At 30.9% G+C, this 20,048-nt stretch overlaps 6 protein-coding genes across 10 annotated transcripts; 2 read left to right on the top strand and 4 right to left on the bottom strand.

The window, feature by feature from the left end:
- Positions 1-4,816: 4,816 nt before the first annotated feature.
- LOC124426837 (sideroflexin-1) lies at positions 4,817-7,042 on the top strand. 2 transcript variants are annotated; one of them, XM_046968992.1, is made up of 5 exons: positions 4,817-4,972; positions 5,053-5,413; positions 5,547-5,723; positions 6,051-6,439; positions 6,549-7,042. In XM_046968992.1, the coding sequence occupies exons 2-5, from the start codon at positions 5,256-5,258 to the stop codon at positions 6,791-6,793; spliced, it is 969 nt and encodes a 322-aa protein (XP_046824948.1). In that variant the 5' UTR covers positions 4,817-4,972; positions 5,053-5,255; the 3' UTR covers positions 6,794-7,042. The 2 variants fall into 2 exon arrangements, with proteins under 2 accessions (XP_046824948.1, XP_046824957.1); XM_046969001.1 differs by having other exon boundaries at positions 4,818-4,972; positions 5,132-5,413.
- Positions 7,043-8,302, bottom strand: LOC124426849 (39S ribosomal protein L2, mitochondrial). Its single transcript, XM_046969011.1, has 2 exons — positions 8,056-8,302; positions 7,043-7,844 (listed from the first exon to the last, which is right to left on the bottom strand). Exons 1-2 carry the CDS (start codon positions 8,288-8,290, stop codon positions 7,156-7,158), a joined length of 924 nt encoding a protein of 307 aa, XP_046824967.1. The 5' UTR covers positions 8,291-8,302; the 3' UTR covers positions 7,043-7,155.
- Positions 8,303-8,473: 171 nt separating this feature from the next.
- Positions 8,474-9,221, bottom strand: LOC124432638 (neurophysin 1-like). Its single transcript, XM_046981657.1, has 3 exons — positions 9,086-9,221; positions 8,739-8,943; positions 8,474-8,677 (listed from the first exon to the last, which is right to left on the bottom strand). The coding sequence occupies exons 1-3, from the start codon at positions 9,206-9,208 to the stop codon at positions 8,556-8,558; spliced, it is 450 nt and encodes a 149-aa protein (XP_046837613.1). The 5' UTR covers positions 9,209-9,221; the 3' UTR covers positions 8,474-8,555.
- A 134-nt stretch (positions 9,222-9,355) lies between these two features.
- Positions 9,356-12,618, bottom strand: LOC124432635 (rRNA N6-adenosine-methyltransferase ZCCHC4). 2 transcript variants are annotated; one of them, XM_046981651.1, is made up of 5 exons: positions 11,529-12,618; positions 10,875-11,419; positions 10,103-10,802; positions 9,667-10,044; positions 9,356-9,493 (listed from the first exon to the last, which is right to left on the bottom strand). In XM_046981651.1, exons 1-5 carry the CDS (start codon positions 11,590-11,592, stop codon positions 9,489-9,491), a joined length of 1,692 nt encoding a protein of 563 aa, XP_046837607.1. In that variant the 5' UTR covers positions 11,593-12,618; the 3' UTR covers positions 9,356-9,488. The 2 variants fall into 2 exon arrangements, with proteins under 2 accessions (XP_046837607.1, XP_046837606.1); XM_046981650.1 differs by lacking the exon at positions 9,356-9,493 and having other exon boundaries at positions 9,540-10,044.
- A 1,019-nt stretch (positions 12,619-13,637) lies between these two features.
- Positions 13,638-15,708, top strand: LOC124432637 (fructose-1,6-bisphosphatase 1). The gene is made up of 4 exons (XM_046981656.1): positions 13,638-13,975; positions 14,406-14,870; positions 14,970-15,159; positions 15,253-15,708. The coding sequence occupies exons 1-4, from the start codon at positions 13,803-13,805 to the stop codon at positions 15,439-15,441; spliced, it is 1,017 nt and encodes a 338-aa protein (XP_046837612.1). The 5' UTR covers positions 13,638-13,802; the 3' UTR covers positions 15,442-15,708.
- On the bottom strand, positions 14,689-20,003 carry LOC124432634 (heat shock 70 kDa protein cognate 5). Of its 3 annotated transcripts, none has more exons than XM_046981648.1 (12): positions 19,769-20,003; positions 19,228-19,289; positions 18,942-19,087; positions 18,699-18,822; positions 18,331-18,639; positions 18,080-18,242; positions 17,540-17,996; positions 17,078-17,374; positions 16,689-16,876; positions 16,478-16,618; positions 16,302-16,387; positions 14,689-14,827 (listed from the first exon to the last, which is right to left on the bottom strand). In XM_046981648.1, exons 1-11 carry the CDS (start codon positions 19,859-19,861, stop codon positions 16,304-16,306), a joined length of 2,064 nt encoding a protein of 687 aa, XP_046837604.1. In that variant the 5' UTR covers positions 19,862-20,003; the 3' UTR covers positions 14,689-14,827; positions 16,302-16,303. The 3 variants fall into 3 exon arrangements, with proteins under 3 accessions (XP_046837604.1, XP_046837605.1, XP_046837603.1); XM_046981649.1 differs by lacking the exon at positions 14,689-14,827 and adding an exon at positions 15,283-15,420; XM_046981647.1 differs by lacking the exon at positions 14,689-14,827 and having other exon boundaries at positions 15,640-16,387.
- Between the last annotated feature and the right edge of the window lie 45 nt (positions 20,004-20,048).

The following is a 20,048-nucleotide window of genomic DNA, read 5'->3' as shown; positions in this document are numbered from 1 at the left end:
AACTGTGTTGCAAATTTAAAATTCCAATATCACAAAATTCAATCTTACAAAAAAGATTCAAAACATAATTATTTCAACAATGTAAGTTAGCTTACGACAGAGATAATAAAATAATAATTTAATTTCTGTTGAAAATTATTTATTTACATAGTGCAATTTAGTTCGTGACAAAAATAACGAAGCGAAGTGTTACGCGAGAACGAGAAAGATATTTTTTCACAATGAAAATTCCTGCGTAACGGTAAGCGTTGTCTGCGCGACCACCGAAGGGAGTCCCGACGATTACCGGATAATCAGAATTCATCAAAAAGAAAAACTACAAAAAGAAACACAAGGCGGACTGTATGAATTTATCATAAATATACCTGTATGACGCGTCCCATTTCATTATATTAAGCTGCTGGAAAATCGTTGTTGATTATCCTCGCCGAATGTTCTCCCGGATGTAATTACATGGAAACAATTACGAGTCTTTCTTATCTTAGAAACTGTATTTTCGACATTAAACGAGACTTCACGAATCTATTAAATTTGAAATCGAATCTAATTCCGCATCGACCTGAAGACGTCATAAATTGTCGAATCGAATATTTTTCAAATTAACAGAAAAAATTATCACGTCAGAAGTGACGACATAGATTAATAATCACCAATCAACCTCTTTCGAAGAAACCGGTTTATAATATACTCCCGATCACTCAGCGTAAGCCATACTTCAATAACTTCGTATCAGCTTTCTTTTGTTTCTGTTGGATCACGCACATACTGCTACATTTGTGACCAATATCTTTTATATCTTTTTTATTTTTTGAAAACTCGTTCTACTATGATAAATCTTTGATGTAAGACTATTTTGTAGTACGTTCACTTCATTTCCGTTTATAACAGATACCAAATATAAAACAACTATTATTCGAACAAATTTTAGAACTCGGCCGAGTTTGTCTTGGAAATTTGAAGAAGTACTGTCTTAAAACAGCCTTAGTGAATTCATTTAGTCTAGTATTTTAAGAGCAAGCAATCAGTATTAAATATAATTCTTCAGAAATCTTGTAAAGAAAATTATATAGAGCTGATGATAAAAATGAATTTACAGGAAAAAGTTACAGGAATTATTATATTAAATGTATTACACGAAATATTAATGTATACAATCAATATTACGTATACATCTACTTTGGGTAAAATTTATCAGATTCTTAGCCATAAATTCCTAAGAAATGGAACTTCATCATATTAAATACTTTGCAATCATCTCCAAAAGATCTCGATTCTAGAAACAGTGATCGAAATAGATTTACATGGAACTATTGATCGTTAACAGGGCTCGCATATCTAATCAGATTCATTAAATCCTTTCCGCTATCGATGTGTTATTGACAAAAAAGAAAAGCATTATAAGAAGACATAAAATCAATGAGTTCACACACATATTTTTTCAAATTCTAGAATGACGAGATAAAAAATAAATACCGGTCAATCTGTGCTCGGCAGGATAAATCTTTGAACACATAAACATATACATACACATATTACATACTTACGTACATACGTGCTCACGATATAACCTGTTTACCCCTTTTTCATTGACCCAGATAAATTGTCGTGCCGCTCTTCATTGTTGCAAAATATGAATCTGTTCAAGATCATATTAATATGAAAGTACTCTGAATTACGAACAAGAAATCAGTGATCAATTCAAAAATTCATAAAGATTTCCATGATGTTCGAATAGATCAATTAAAAGGTATTAAGATAATACTAAATATACTAAACATTACGTTAGAAAAAGAAAAACTCGAATGATGGATCGATAACTAAAAAGTTAGGTTTATCCACAAACATTACTCATTACAATCTCCGAACTCATTTCAGCATCTTTTCAACAATTGGTAGGAATCAAGTCGTTTATTCGAATTGAAAATTATGAAAAAACGCGTGTCAATCTCTAATTATATAATCGTCGTAAAAGATAATTAAGAAAGATTCAAGAATTGAAGCGAGAGTCGATAAGATATTATTCGATATTATTTGTTCGTTTACTTTATTTCATTCTTATCGATACTAAAATAATATTGAAGAAAATAGCTGGGCAGACTTTCATCATATCTGGAGCACTTTTTTATGATTAATAATTATTGCAATTAGATTTAAGAGTTTTTGTTACATTTACAAGCTTCTAAATGCATCTGTATTGCGTTATGTCTCCACTGGTATCAACATCCTGGTATACTTATGACTGGATGGTGTAGAACGATTAAAAAATACCTCGTACCTGATAAAAACGTTTATGTCTGGTGCAAATATCTCTTCGTCTCTTATTCTTTTCGCTGAACTTATAAACGCGCATTCCGATAGTCTAGATCAGTGCACGGAGTGCCAATGTTAAAACCTATTAAAAGGAAAGACACGTCGTGCTTCGTGAAAGTTATTCTCCTTATTTAAAAGGTCTTATCGTATCGATATTTTTAATGTAACGTGTCAAAGAACAGATACATCAGAAACGTGAACTCCTTTCAATGGTATTCTTAACACGATAACTTGTCCTTTCAAAAAGAATTGCAATGAATGATTATTTCAAAGATCTTTCAGTACCGAGAAAGCATGTAGTTATCTGATAATGAACCGATTTCGCCTGTCTTGTCTTTTACTGTTCTTAAGAACTAACGGTTTCACATTCGAACTTCATCTTCTTTTTTTATAATTATAAATTTCGCATGAAAAAGTGGTTCTTGAACTTCTTTAACTTTTGACACCTTTACATCTACTTACTTGTTAGCCTATATTTAGAAATTCTCTGTAATATTTTAAATTCGATACTTAAAATATTTTAAAATTTAAACTTGTTCATGAACTAATATTTTTATAAGAAATTATAAATATTATCTTATTCTACGATAAATGACTTCTTTCGTGCTAATCCTATAAAATTTCTACCGCTTTCCTACCATTAAAGATTGAACAAATTGGCAGGACATAAATTTTTCTCTCAATAAAATGAAACAAGATAGCGACGTAGAATTTCAACGACAACGAGCAAATTTTACCTAGAAGTAAACATGATTCTAACAAGATTCTTCTTAATGGAACACGCTTTGTCGTGTTTCTACTGTATAATTATGCATAAAAAAGAGTTGAAGCAAAATCGAACAAAGAAATGATCCCATACGAATTATTATTATTTGGATGAAAGTGTACAAATAGTCATAATAGGAAAGAAGTAGATTGTTCGATTTTTCAGTTTATATATAGCAAAGTAATATTGTATTATTCATATTGAGACAAAGCATTTAAGATGACATTTTATCTATTTGAGACTTTATCTATTTATTGTACGTCACCCACTAAAAAGAATCATCCCGTTAGAAGATTTATTTCTCTCTTAACATTATATTTTATATATTCCTTCGTTAGACAATTATCCCAACGATTATTATTTTTCGTTGGGTAACTTTAAACAGAGCTATATCTAGAAAGTAAGGCAATGTACTGTTTAACACAAATTATCCGTTAATCTTATTCGTATTTGCTAAAGAGACTCATGTCTTCTTCATTCATAGTTATTTTTCATTTAACATTCTTATTCATTGTTGCATAAATATTCGCTATGAACAAGTATTGGAAAATATTGCCATATCTCAGCAGTGTTATTACTTCGAAAAGTCTTGTCAGGAGTCGCGACTTGTACATACATAAATACTTCGTTAAAAAAAGATTTTCAATTCAATATCAGCCCGTGTTATGAAGTGTAAATCTTGGACCTATATTATAAGTGGAAAGTCCGATGGAATCTGTTCTTAGTCAGACAAGTTGTATTAGCACTTACAGTTAAGTGTGTTGTGACTTTCCTACACAAAGTTTCTTGTTCTTTTCTTTCTTGAAAATCACAAGTATGTTTGACAAGTTTTTTGTATAATGTAAGTATGTAAGATTTTTAAAGATGAGAAAAAGAAGTAATACAAATCGCGACATTATTGAACGCATCGATAATACTAAAGGATTAAATAAAAAAAAATTTGCAAAATTAATTATAATATGTATAGAGAGTATGATTAGTTAATAACCAATAACAAAACTTAAAATCTCTCAAGTTTACATTAGTAAGTTTTAATTAAGCCGTGATACTCAGAGATTGTTGCTAAAAATTCTAATTACAGTTTTCTATTTGAGGTCAACTTCATTTTATCATGGTATACTTTACATTTATATAAAAATTTTATCCATTCGCCAATATTATGAGATAGTTCATGTTCTTTGATGAATTTACCAAAGTGTTTTAATTGCATTAATCATAAGCGTTTACAATTCTGCGTATACTTCAACGATCTTATGACATTCAACATTGCCAACACTGTCATAAATCTTGCTCTAACATTCACAAATGTTACGATACAATCAGATTTTAAAATCGGCCAAAAAATTTAGACCTACTTCACAAATAGCTATAAATATCTCCTTTTTTAAAAACACTTAAGCCCGATCAATGACCTCGCTCATAGTTATTACCAGATAGTCGAAAAGATAATATGCGGAATTTTATTTGGAATTTTATAATCATTTTTGATACAACGCGATCGCCTAAGATATCAAAAGAGGCCATCAATGATTTTAGATGAACTCCAAAAAGCTTCGTTGTGAAAAAGATAAAATTTCATATTTCATTGAAAAAGCCTAAAAACAATCAGAGAGAATGATTTTAAATCGAATATATCGACTCTCGGAGCGCTACCATCTCGCGGAATCACGACAAAACGCATTTCATGTGTGCGCTGATTTGCGCACGCGTCCACATCTTATCGATGAGAAATGCCTGGCTCCAGAAGAGAGAAAGAAAAAAAAAGGAGAGGGAAGCATGAGTGGACTCGGGTAATAATCGAGAGTGGAATAGCGAGAGGAAGAACGGGGGTTGGAAGGAAGACAGCAGGACGAGAGAAGTGTTCCAGTCGGTGGTCGACCGTGTTCGATTAAATAAGTAACGTCTGTTTTGTTCGGCTTTTACACGTTTAATATATTTTTAATATATTACACGTTTAATATATTTTTTCTTTAAAGACATCAAAGTCACAAACAGACACTACCAAGAGACAGCTTCTAACTGATTCCTCATTTTTTAAATGTAAAAAACAAATAGGTGTTAAGAGAGAAAGAGAAAGAAAGAGAGAGAGAGAGAGAGAAAGAGAGAGGATATCCATAGTGTAGTGGGGACAACAGTATCAAAACAGGTAGAGCAAGAGGTACGGCAAGGAATAATCAAAATGTCGAGCGAAAAGAGAATCGACATTGAAAAACCATACTGGGATCAAAGTACTTATCGTGGAAGAGCTTTACACTTTCTGACAGTCACCAATCCTTTGAATCTTTTCGCATCTAACAAAGCGCTCGAGCGTGCTCGAAATATCGTCACGAGATACAGGTAATCTTTTATATGATTTTTTAATCTTTTATTTAATTTTAAATGCATTTAAATATAATGAATTATCTGTGTTGATTTAGCTTGACTTTGTGTTTATTTTTAATATCTAATATGGATTTATCCCATAAAATAGGAACGGAGAGACTCTCGCGGAACTAAGCATCAACGAAGAAGAGCTATGGAAACAAAAATATTTGTTCGACAGCGCTTATCACCCGGACACTGGTGAAAAAATGATATTAATTGGTCGTATGAGCGCCCAAGTGCCAATGAACATGACTATAACCGGTTTGATGATGACATTCTACAAGTACATATGCATATGAATCTGTGAAACGGTTTAGAAAATACACAAGAGATTTTCACTTGACATTTGGTCAATAACGCGACAGTTCGAAAGTAGCGATAAGATTCATTACGACTTTTGACCTGTTTCCTTTCCGTTGTCGGTCATTATATGTAAATGGAGAATATATAAGCGAAGAATGAAACGAATCGATTGGTTATCAGCAGAAGTATTTTACATCACGATGGACAATAAAGATATTTTCTTTCTCATTAAATAGATTTCGTTAAATAAATTTCGTTAAATAACTTTACTCTGGGTCATTAGGTGAAATTATTTTTTATTCAACAGATCAACACCAGCCGTAATATTCTGGCAATGGTTTAACCAATCCTTCAATGCGATAGTAAACTATACGAATCGCAGTGGTAAGTCTCCAATTCCAAAAGAAACATTAATTCAAAGTTATATCAGCGCGACTGGAGGGGCAGTGATAACGGCCCTAAGTCTGAACAGACTCGCACGACGTGGTCCGGCCTTGGCCGGTCGTCTGGTTCCTTTGGCCGCTGTGGCTGCCGCAAATTGCGTTAACATTCCATTAATGAGAATTACCGAACTTCAGAATGGTATCGAGTTACAGAATGAGTCCGGCATAGAAGTCGGCAAAAGCAAGTCAACGGCTCAAAAAGCGATCGCAACCGTCACGTTATCGCGTATTCTTATGGCTTCGCCCAGTATGAGTACGATGATAGATAAATATATTTATAATCTAGTCATGAGAGACAAATTTAAACTTACAGAATAATAATCAGATATATATAAAGATAATCATTTTATTATTTATTACAGTAATCTCACCAATCATAATGAACTACATAGAGAAAAAAAATCTATTACAAAAAGTTAAGTGGGCTTCTGCACCGATTCAAGTCATTATTTGTGGAATTTGTTTAACATTTGCGACACCACTCTGTTGTGCTCTTTTCATTCAACGAGTACCGATCAGTGTGGACAAATTGGAACTTATAGTACAAAAAAAGATACGATCTCAAGACCCCGCCATTCAAACAGTCTACTATAATAAAGGCTTATAAACGAACACGTCTGTAATTAGGAATTCAACGAACCACTACGGATGGAAACACAACATCTTAATTAAAGATATATCAAGCCACAAGTAACACAAAAATACATTATAGATTAAATAACTAATTATTAGCCGACTCTGGAAGTGAAAGAATTATACAAAAGTTTATACCGTCACTTATGTATATACTATTCAAAATTCGAATTATTCAAGTTCAAAGGAATAACAAAGACAATAAAGAGAAGACTTCAATAAATATAAGAAGAGTTTTTATTATTCGAATGTGTATATATATACACACACACACACACACACACACACACACATATATATATATATGTATCGTAAAATTAATATAAATTTAAAGAATTAATTAAGACCAGGTATATTACAAACAATGATTGTAGGTTTTGGAAGAAATTCACCGTTGGTGCCTAACTGTTTAAGACGCTTTGGTGGTTTTATTTTCCTTCCAAATCTGCCAGTTTTTCGTTGCCAAAGACCACTTCTTGGACGATTACCCAATTCGCGATTTTTTTGAGCGCTACCAATTGGTGTGGAACCATGTAAAATATTCGACAAACGTCCTACCGTTGCCATACATCTATTGTCCAAACTAAACTTTCTCTTACTAGGTACTTGCACAACTGTCCTATCCAGTCCATCCGTGCCAATTATCGTACCTGAGGTCCCAGCCGAATGAATAAAACTTCCTCCAAGTCCGGGATACTTTTCAACGCAGTTCACGATAGTACCCATCGGTAGAGCACCCAAGGGATAAGCATCGCCCTCATTTGCCCTTACAGGATTACGCGGGATACCTTTGTGTGTTTTTATAATATCTCCAGGCTTCATTTTTTCTGTCGCTAAAATATACTTCAATTCGTCACCCGAACCAACGAGTGCGACGAAGGATGTTCTACAACCATCCTGGAAAACCTCGAGTACCTTTTCCTCTTTTGGTTTTTCATTCAGATCAGTCGGACCATCCCTTGCCCATTTTATCCAATGGTACTTGTGTTTGATACCACCACCGATACCCTTAACTATTACTCTTCCTGTAATTAGAAACAAAAATTCAATATATAAGAAAAATATCGTTCGAAATGTTTAAATTGCGATTAAAAATTATTTTTATTGTATAATTGATAGAAACATCTAACAGCAATAAAACTTGTTGCATATATTCGTCACTGCATACACAAGAGAAAAACAAATCTATAAGAATATTATATTTATATATTAGCTATATCTACAAAAAATATTTACCCGATACAGGATCTCGACCAGCTAAATTAGTAACCTGTAGTGGTTCGATCGTATATTCATCTTTGAAATGTACAGTTCGCCTGTAACTTGTTCCTGGAACACCTGGTTCTGGAAGTTTAAGTAATTTCCATTGATTTCTTCTAGGTTGTATTTGGAACGATACTGATGTCGGATTAGCCAAGGAATTAAATATTTGTCTTCCGACAATACGTCGCAACAATGTTATGGCAGACATTTTTAAATACAATCAAACGTATTGCCCTCTAGAGAAAAAATAGTGAAGTCGAACCGTATAAAGTCAATTACCCATAGAACAAAACCCATTTTTAATATTAGTCGATAACATAGGGAGTGATAGGAAATGATATTCGAGGAAGGAGTACTCCAAGAAAGAGAAATTAATGAGTCTACTAATAAATTAGTTTCATATATTATGATATATCTTTATTAAGTTACTTTCTCTCATTACATTAGTTTAAATACCGAGAAAAATATAATCATTACTGTGCTACTTTGTTGGAGATTTCAATTTCTCCGAAAACCGCGTTTAAATCAGAATCAATTTTTCGATCATTCTCCATATTATCTAAAAGTCGGCAGTTCGAGTCCATAAAACATGATTCTGCAAATTAATTAAATAACATAACAAAATATAAGCAATATTCTATTTAATTTAAATATACCTTGCGAACAACAAATTCCACTTGCAGCACATCTTCCTGTATTTTCACGGCACATCGCGTAACCCGCAATGCAAGGATGCGTATAAAGACTTTCTTTTCTACATCTGTAAGTTTCTGATGTGCCGATAAAACATCCGATAGTAGACCCACAACAAATATGAGGTCCAAAACACTGACCCAATCGATTAGGTCCACAAGAAGGGCACTTACAATTAATTATTTAAAAAAATAATACAATTAACCCAGTATAAATTGATACTTTATAAAAGTAAAAACAATTTCTTATAATTCAATTAATAATATTAATTTGATAACTCTGTGAAAACTATATAATACTAAATACTTACTTCTCTAGTAAAACCTTCTAAGGGTGCAATATCTCCCCTCTTTCCACCACGGGGGCAATTCGTAATTAAACACGCCGAAGATAAAATAATGAAAGTAGTAAATATAAGAAGTTTCTTCATCATGTTTTTAACTAAATTTTTGGTCAGACTATCTGAACAATCTGCTGGATGTACGAAGACGAACTGCGATAAATCGTCCACACAGCAATGTATTTATATTGTTAAATCTGTAATATTTAGTATTCCGTTGTGCTTTCTACAGATATTTTTACAATAAAGCACTCTACGGATTATGGAGATGAAATCTGCGTACGCATATTCTTATAAAGAATAGTATTCCTTTTACTGGTCTCAAACTCGAGAAAATGTACTTAGACATTCAGCATTGTTCGGAAATAAAACTTCAATCTACAAACATATATTCGCAATAAATCTTTATAAAGAGAAAAAATGATAAAATTTATTTATAAACTTTATTCTCTCTCTTTCTCTCTTTAGAAATATGTAACATCAGTATGTCTATCAGATACTACTAATATCTTCGACCTTTATTCTATTAACTAATTTTTTCTTTGCTTTACCTATTTTATTATTCACATGTGTTGCACATAGTTTAGTCTGTCTTAATTTTATTAATCTGTTAAATCTTTTTAGAATTGGAGATTTAAATTTATAGCTAGTCATTAATTTCTGTTGTCTTATTACGTATCTTCTCTTGATATTAGCAACTTTATTGTCTGTTGTTTTCTCACTAATTAATGATTCTTTACTTTTAACCTTCCTTTTTCTTATCAATAATTCACTTGAATTTTCATTAAAATTAATACTAGTACTTGTACTTTTCTTTTTCTTTTTAATTACAATACTATCTTCATTAACATTAATCTTACGTTTCCCAAAGTTTTCCAATTTTTCTATTGGTTTATCATTACTAGCTTCGCAATTTTTGTTTGTATGACCTAGAAATAATGTGAATTATTAAATCAAAAAAATACATTGAAACGTAACAATACATACCTAATTTTTTACATTTAAAACAACATCCTGAAATTTTAGGTTTATTATTGCATTTATGTTTCTCTAAGAGGCACCTTTTACAAATATTGCAATGCTTCCAAGATGGTTTAACACAACGCTCACATAAATTGCAATGTTTGTATCTTCTTCCATCTTTAGAAGTGCAATCTTTACATTTCTTGCAATGTTTATTTTCACTAGAAACCCACTTTTGACATTTCTTACAATATTTATAGCCATCAGATACAGGAAGTTTTAATAAACTTAAAGGTATGTTAGTAAATATTCTTATTGGTGATCCATATTTTCTTCCAGTAGAGTCTGTTTTAAAAAGTGGATGATTTTCATAATCTACTTTGTAATCTAACATTTTTAAGTCTCTTAAACCACCAGTAACAGAAGGTGGATTTGATTTTTCCCTCATAATAAATTCCATAAAATACGGAAATATAAACATAATCTTCAAATCATCATTGTTGCCCTCAACTTTGTTTAGCTTCTTATGAAGATCAGAAATCTTCTTTATAGTTTGAGATATAAGTTCTACACGGCCACCAAATGGTGGATCGCATATTAAGTATAAATCTTTACCTTTGTTTTGAGTAAGGAAATCTTCGAATACAAACTGAGCATTTTCATTGAAAAAATAATGATTAAATAAATTGTACCATCCATAACTTAAAGGGCTAAGAAAATTATGCTGAAAAGGAATAATTACTATTACTAAAAGCCACATTATCTCAAGGTTAATAGTTTTATTATCTATACTTACAAATCTCCCATCTATATCAAGAAGTAGAGATGACAATTTATCCTCCAAGTTTTGAGAAATATATTCATGTATCCTAGGAGCACCAATGCAAATAACTTGTTTAGCTTTGAGTTCTAATAACATGTTTATTATATCTTTTACAGATTTTTTAGAAAAAAGATATTGAGCTTCCTTTTTGGAATTTTCCAAAGGTTTAAGAACTTCCGTTGGATGATGCATTTGATAATCCGTTAAACCTACCATTGTCAGATGATCATTATGTTTGTTTCTTTCATTTATAAAAATCAGTTTTTCACAATCATGACAATAAGACCGGTTATTTGGACTGGTAGCCAACAACGTATTGAAACGTATAAATAATTTCTGGTGATTGTAGCTTTGAGCAATTTTCTTTTTCTCTTTTTCCCATATATCTTGTTGCAATTTAGTTAATTTTTCTCCATATTTTAAATAAAATCGACATAATTTTCTGTCACGACAAGCGGAACAAACATAAAATCGTTCCAACGTACCATCAATATATTTTCCGAACAACACAGTTGGGCCTACGCAAATAAAAGTTTCGATACATTACGGTTATATAATTAATTTCTAACGATTTTGTTTACAGAACGGCGAAATTAAAACATAATTTTGATAATTTCTTTAAATTACCATGTGCACAATGTGGATGTTTATCGTCTCTCCAAAAACATTCGAGATTACGTGTCTTCTCCATTATCGAAATCTAACAAATGAACCTAGTCACAAACCTAGCTAGAAGCTTTATGCTTCACTACATACACAAACGATAAAGAATAGAAAGCAAGTGCATACATACAGGGTGTAACAGAATAAGTGGGAAATACTATATTTTTTAATAGAAATGAACTTTTCCATATAATTTTATTACAAAAAATACTGTTATAGATATTAATTTAATTTACTAAATTAAATATGCAAAAAACATATCAAAATGGTTTCGTATGATAAGTTTAAAAAAAAATTATCTTACGTATAAAGTTACGTGTTATATAAAAAATTAAAGTACACATTAAATTTTTGATAATATTTATCGAAATTGATGTTGAAGTCACTTGTGCTTTCGAAAGAGTCCAAAGTAACATATAAAAAAATAACATATCACTATCTTACAATGTATAAGAAAAGACATTGGCTACATTCAATAAAACAAATAGCTTACGATTAGTAAGCGTTTTACGAAACGCTGTCAACAGCGTATAACTTCTGAACGAACTTTGTTAAACTATATGTTTAATGCAAGTGTTTATGTCATGATCAGATGCATGACCTAGATTTTTTGAATATAATATGAAGTAACCTGTTGAATAAATCGAGAAGTCCAAAACTCTCCAAAAAGTACTCAATAGTATATTATTTATATTGAATTATTAAAAACGAAAAACATTAATAATGGATCTAATGCTATTTATCATATTGAATGAGGACCTTAATCAAAATGAAACTTAAATTAAACTAAATAAAATATTTCTTATTTATTTATCTTTATATTCTATATTCATATTCTAACAATTATGATCTGCGTACGTTCTCTAATACAGAAATTAAACATTCTAAAATATCATTTCTTTTTTCTTAAATTTTATTCTGTTTTTCGTCTACTCTAACATACTTTTACATAGATTATATAGTGCTCTTGATTTAATAGCTTTCTCTTTTAAGTTTTTGAAAGGATGCTGTTTCGATAAAATATCGAGAATAATACTGTAAAATATAAATAAATGCTCCCTAAAATTTCCATTTTGCAATAATATTTTTTTTTTGTAATTATTACTACTCTCTATGATATATATGCATCAAAATTAAATTTTACACATTTGTTTGGCCAATTAGAAATATATGAATTACCTCCTATAGAATCTTTTATACGCCTTTTGAATTAAAGTTTTCTGTTATTTCCGACTCTGCATTATCAATAACCGAGTATTTATATGTTCGCCTGTTTGGATTAATGTTGATGAAATTGAAACGAAACCTTTCTGATTATTTACAATTAACATTAATGACATTAAATAAATTTAAATTAATTAATATTAGTTATTTAAATTGTCATTATTATACGTATGTATAATTCTATTCTTCTTTGCTTATATTTTTGATATCTCATTTTTTAACTGAGAAGATCTTATAACGTGTCGTGAATAATAAGCGTACTTCTATTATGTTGCAAAAAATAACGACTGTTAGGCAAATATGTTGGAAAGACATACAGTGATTAGTGGTATGCGACCGAAAATCTTGCAACTGTTGTAATGTATGAAAGAATCTAAGTATGACATAAGGAGTAGCAATAACTGTAAGAAAATATTATTGCAAATGAAAATTATAAAAAGCAGTTTTTTTATATATTACAGTCTTGTTTCTCATATCCTATAAAAACAGGATTCTCACAAGAATTTCTGTGCATAGAGAATGAGTATTAGAATATATAGGGTGTCCCATGCAACTAGAACAGGCTATATTTCCTAAACCGTTGAAAATAGAAAAAAATGTTATAGATGAAAATGAAATGGTATCAGATGATGCATAATATGTAAATAATTTTAAGCACTTTTGTGCATCGGTGTATCAGAAAAATGTAATTGCACTTTTTTATGGAAACATATTTTTAACTGCATCAGTTGATGCAATTTTTATATTCTATATAAATATATCAACATACTTATGCCCTAAACTTATACATTAAGAAGTTATCTTACACTTATACTTGCACCAAACATATAATTAATAAAAATACGTTCAGTAAAAGTCGTATTTTGCTGGTAGCGCTTATTAAGCTGCTTTTGATGTAGAACAGCAGCTATTGATGTAGAATAGAGCTTATATAATGCGATGTCTTGCAAAACAACTTTAGTCTCTACTGAAATACTGAACCATTCGACTTTGTGACGTTCCTCACTCATCAAGATGACATCAAACAATACTTTTGATTCAAATTGTATGACTCTTACGAGATTTGTTCTTGACGAACAACGTAAGTTTCCTACGGCAACTGGTGATCTTAGCCAATTGTTAAACAGCATACAAACCGCCGTAAAAGCTGTTAGTTCAGCTGTGAGAAAAGCCGGTATTGCAAATATGTAAGTATTTGATTTTATATTTATAAAAAAACGTCAACGTGAAAATTGAAAAATAGATACGTATCATGTAGTAATCGTGAAAAAATGGAAAATTTATAAAATAATTATGAAATTATTACTATTAACTCTTACATTAATTTTTTATAAAACATAAATTATATAACTTTGACAGTTAGTTAAGATATGAAATAATCTTTGTTTGAATGGCTTAGTATAAATATTAGTATTTTTCCACATATTTACGTCTATATCGATATCTTCTATTATGCACTTTTAAAGAGAGCGTAATGCAAAAGATGTTTTGTTCGAAAAATGTTGGAGATTAAAGTTTATCGATGTTTTCGAAGATCGTACTTTTTACTTCTAAGAAGAAAAAGAAAATTTTAAAGAATCATTTATCTTTAGTGAAACTTTCCGTTTATTTTCACAGGTATGGCATAGCTGGTAATATAAATATTCAAGGCGAAGAGGTAAAAAAATTAGACATTTTAAGTAACGAACTCTTTATTAACATGTTAACGTCTTCGTTCACAACCTGCATTCTCGTCAGTGAAGAAAATAAAAATATGATTGAGGTTGAAACGGAAAAACAGGGTAAATACATCGTGTGCTTCGATCCTTTGGATGGCTCTTCAAATATCGATTGTTTGGTGTCAGTCGGATCGATATTCGGAATTTATAAAAAATTAGATAACACCAATAGTTCCAGTGTTTCTAACGCTCTTCAGCCAGGCCAAAATATAGTTGCTGCTGGTTACGCGCTTTATGGTTCGGCCACTATGATTGTTCTTTCCATCGGACATGGAGTTAACGGATTTATGTACGATCCAGCGATCGGAGAATTCATTTTAACTGAAAAAAATATGCGTGTACCAGAGAAAGGAAATATTTACAGGTATGTAATGGTATTTTATGTACTATATCTGTATAATTATTTATCGACAACCTAAAAAGAACTTGATCTTATGTTAATTTGAATTATGTTAACTGACAGTATTAACGAAGGAAATGAGAGTACATGGGATTCAGCTATAAAAGAGTATATACATTCCAAAAAATACCCGAGTAACGGTAAACCGTATAATTCTCGATACGTTGGTTCAATGGTTGCTGATGTACATAGGACTATTAAATATGGAGGAATTTTCTTGTATCCTTCAACGAAAAACAATCCCAATGGCAAGGTATAACAACTCTGTAGGAGTTTCTAACGAGCTGAATATTAGCAGTATTTTCGAAAACTATTATTAACGAAAATAACGTAATTATATTCGTAGCTACGTCTTTTATATGAGGGCATACCAATGGCTTATATAATAAAAGAAGCAGGAGGTCTTGCATCAAATGGAAAAATCGATATTTTAGATATAATTCCGGAAAGTATTCATCAAAGATCACCAGTTTTCTTAGGATCCAAAGATGATGTTCAAGATGTGTTAGAGTTTCTAAAGAAAGCCAAATCATAAAACAGATTTAATTAAGTTTATATATCGTAATTTGAAATATTTTCAAAATTAAATCTTGAATCAAAATCATTGAATTCAAGAATTTTCATTTGTATCAATAAACGCAATATAAAATTTGGAATTATTTATTGAATAACACAAAGAAAACATGAAAATTATTGTATTGGGAGTAGGTTTCCAAATAAAAAATTTGTGAAATAGATCATATTATGTATACGATATTAGTACGTTATAGCACATAATACATTTTATATATAATTAACTATATACGTATTGTGTAATTCTTATGCTATATATCTGTCTATATATACCAAGCATTCTTATAACATTCTTTTCATTGTCAATCATAAAACGCATTCATACTGTATAAACTACCATAGAACTCTATAGTAGCAAAGAATGAACTAACATACTAAGAATTTTAACACTGTTGACGAAATAGTGTCTAATCATTAAATTGACACAGGCGAGAACAGTATTCTTAAACACCATTTGTCATTTCACATTTTAGGCTGCATAAACATGTCATTAGCAATATTTTTTATGCACTGGATTATGTACACAATTTACAAGACGATTTTCTAGCCCGACAATTGCTTCCAGTTAAACTGCGATCAATACATATTGCAGGAAATTATTATTACCTTCGAGCCAATATTTCCTACTTTTATTGGCGAACTAATTCTCTCTGTATGAGAACACATTACAGTAAAAAAAGTAACTTTGCAACAAATACACAGTTAGTAAATTTGATTATATACATTTAACAAAATGACATTTTTTAAGCTGTGTATGTAAAACGATAATTGGTGTTTATGTAGCTATGTGCAAGAAATTTGTATTTATTGAGGAATTTTTACCATTAGTTTTTCTCCTCTTTCTTCTCTTGAGGTTCTTGTTGACTTTGGTTACTACTGCCACTGCTGCTTTCTCTTTCTGCCGCCATCTACATCAACCACATTGATTTAGATTAAAACAAATATATAAGACAATTAGAAACAAATACGTGTTGAATATTTCATATATACATGCTTACTTTTTTATATGCCATTTCGAACAATTTCAAACTTGCTTGCTGCAATTCATTGGTTTGCTTTTTAATGTCCTCTGGATCCATATCATCTTTTTTGGCTAATGTTTCCCTTGTCTTGGCAACCAATTCTTTCAACTTATCGCACTAAAAATAAATGAAACATTAAAAATCAGTTGTAAATGCACATATTATAAAATTAATATAATTACTATACCTCGTCTTGTGGAAGTTGTGCCTTGAATTCTTCTAATTTAGATTCCGTATCGTGTATAATTCCTTCGGCTTGATTAACAGCTTCTACTCTATCTTTTTTTATCTTGTCTGCTTTAGCATATTGTTCTGCATTCTTTACCATATTTTCAATTTCGTCTTTGCTTAGACCACCGCTGGACTGAATTACAACTACAAATAACAACCGGAAGGTAAAATACTTTTAAATCAACATAATTTTTGACTTACTTTATGTAAATTATATAAATTTACTCAGTTAAAGACTTCCACATATATTACTCTACTTTAGAATAAATTTTGGAGACGAAAAATAAAACCATCATAGTAATAATAAAATAAGCAATTTGGAAAAAAATAATTTTTTTTACATACTTTGTTGTTCTTTGCCAGTACCCTTGTCCCTAGCAGATACATGAACGATACCATTCGCATCAATATCAAACGTTACTTCAATTTGTGGAACTCCTCTTGGAGCGGGAGGTATTCCGACTAATGTGAACTGCCCTAAAAGTTTATTGTCACAAGCCATTTCTCGTTCGCCTTGATGAACCTTAATTTCTACTTGAGTTTGACCATCTGCTGCTGTGGAAAATACTTGACTTTTTTTCGTAGGAATAGTTGTGTTTCGCGATATTAATTTTGTGAAGACGCCCCCAAGTGTTTCGATACCTGTAAAGAATAGACAAAAGTAATGACTAAAATTTATATAATTTAAATTAATTATTTCGCTTAAATATCAGTAATGAAATATCCTCATTGTTGTCAGAGAGAAGATTAGACAATTATACATCATTTGTTAAAATCAACAACTTATGAGAAATATAGAATAATTACCCAACGACAGAGGCGTAACATCGAGAAGGAGAACATCAGTCACATCTCCAGCAAGTACACCACCCTGAACAGCAGCACCAACAGCTACAGCTTCATCAGGATTAACAGCTTTTGAAGGTTGTCGACCGAATATTTCTTGAACTGTTTGTTGAACTTTAGGTACCCTAGTCATCCCTCCAACCAAAAGAACTTCACCGATATCAGATTTTGATATTTCAGCATCAGAAAGAGCTTTTTGACATGGTTGTACAGTACGTTTAATGAGGTCATTTACAAGACTTTCAAATTTGCTTCTTGTAAGTTTAAGATTCAAGTGTTTAGGTCCACTTGAATCCATAGTTAAATATGGTAGATTTATATCAGTTTGTAAAGAACTTGATAATTCAATTTTCGCTTTTTCAGCTGCTTCCTTTAATCGTTGCATAGCCATAGCATCTTTGGCCACATCTATACCTTGCTATAAATAAGTAATTACCGATCATGTTACGAAAAACTTCTTTTCTACAATTTCTTATATCTTTACAATTTATTAGTACATACGTCTTTTTTAAATTCAGTCACCAAATAATTAACTAACGCGTTATCAAAATCTTCACCTCCCAAAAATGTATCTCCATTAGTTGATTTTACTTCAAAAACACCTTTTTGAATTTCTAAGATCGATATATCAAAAGTACCACCACCTAAGTCGTATACTGCAATACTAAATGAATATATATTAATAAAAAAATTGTATATTTGTGCATAAAAAATTAACTAGAAAATAAATATAAGTATAAATAAATACTTACATTTTATCATCTGTTTTATCCATACCATATGCAAGTGCAGCTGCAGTAGGCTCATTGATTACTCTAAGCACATTTAATCCAGCAATTTGACCAGCATCCTTTGTAGCCTGCCTTTGTGAATCATTGAAATATGCAGGCACAGTGATGACAGCATTTTTAGCTGGTGTGCTAAGGTATGCCTCTGCAGTTTCTTTCATTTTCATAAGTACAAAAGCACCAATTTGACTAGGAGAGTACATCTTTCCATCTCCTCCTTGTACCCATGCATCTCCATTAGATGCTTTCACGATTTTATAAGACACTGTTTTCCTGTAATAAAATAATACATGCAACTATTATTTAATTTAGAAAGTATATACACTACTTACATGTCTTTTTTCACTTCAGCATCATCGAATTTTCTCCCAATGAGTCGTTTAGTTGCATAAAATGTATTAGAAGAGTTTGTAACTGCTTGACGTTTAGCAGGCATACCCACTAAACGTTCTCCGTCTAAAATTTTATAAACTCTTTATTATCATTTTATTAAATATATATCTAAGAAAAACAAACTAAACAGTATATTAAAATATTTTTTAAATAACCAAAGGAATAACATTATAAACAATTACCTTTGGTGAATGCAATATAAGATGGTGTTGTTCGTGAACCTTCAGAATTCTCAATAACCTTTGGCTGTTTACCTTCCATTACTGCTACACAAGAAAATGTTGTACCAAGATCAATACCAATAACAGCTCCTTTGACACCTTCAGATCTAAATATATTTTTTAATATGCATTTTTTAATATACAAAAACATTTTTTAATATACATTACAAAAATTTCTCCTAACATGTGTAAAGTCTCCTAACATCATATTTGCTTTTTTATGTAACCTTTACAAAAAATTACTTACTTGTAACGACATTGTTGTAAATCTGTATAACGTTGAGGCAGGACGATTCCAGGAGCTGCAACCTAAAAGTCATTATGATATATGAGAAAGAACTATATAAACAATTATTTAAATAATATTCATATATATATATATATATATATATATATATATATATATATATATATATACATTCAAAGAAAAGTAAAATATATTAGTAATATATTAGCAATTGACAATCGTGTAAGTGATGAAATATTATTGTACATTTGCACCAATCCTGGAAGACTTATTTAACGCTTTTTCTTGATGATCAAGAAATCCTTAGTATTGAAGCTACCCGAAATAAAAGAAAAGCCGGTTTCTGAATCAATCGCAAACAATACGTTATATCCATTGATGTGTTAATTTGCACTAATTGCTGGACGTTTTACAAATAGATACGTAAAAACATAGTGGAATGAATCTTTTCTTTTACGTGATATAGAAATCGTATACGACGCACACATTTTATTCGATCAATGATTCGTTCGACGTGATGAGAATCGCCATCAAAACTTACATTTTTAAGTATCGTACTGAACTGCTGTTTTCTGACAATATCGCAGCCAACACCGTTACAGCTTCTGCTAAACAATCTTGTGGCAGCCAACATTTTCGTTTATTCCTTTGATTAAGTCTAATTTCGGTGAAGAAACGAACCGGAAATCTAAAGACCAACTTCACGTGTAGTGATGCAACTCCTACAAAGACTCACGATACGCACTCTATGCACGCTATTATCACTTTCGTAGAACATGCAAGAAGGACAAACAAATTCTTGCATTGACCAATCTTCAATA

Source organism: Vespa crabro, chromosome 1, assembly GCF_910589235.1.
Source record: "Vespa crabro chromosome 1, iyVesCrab1.2, whole genome shotgun sequence".
NCBI classification, from domain to species: Eukaryota; Metazoa; Arthropoda; class Insecta; order Hymenoptera; family Vespidae; genus Vespa; species Vespa crabro.
Note: the sequence above shows the minus strand (reverse complement) of the source record. Positions and strands in the feature narration are given on the sequence as shown.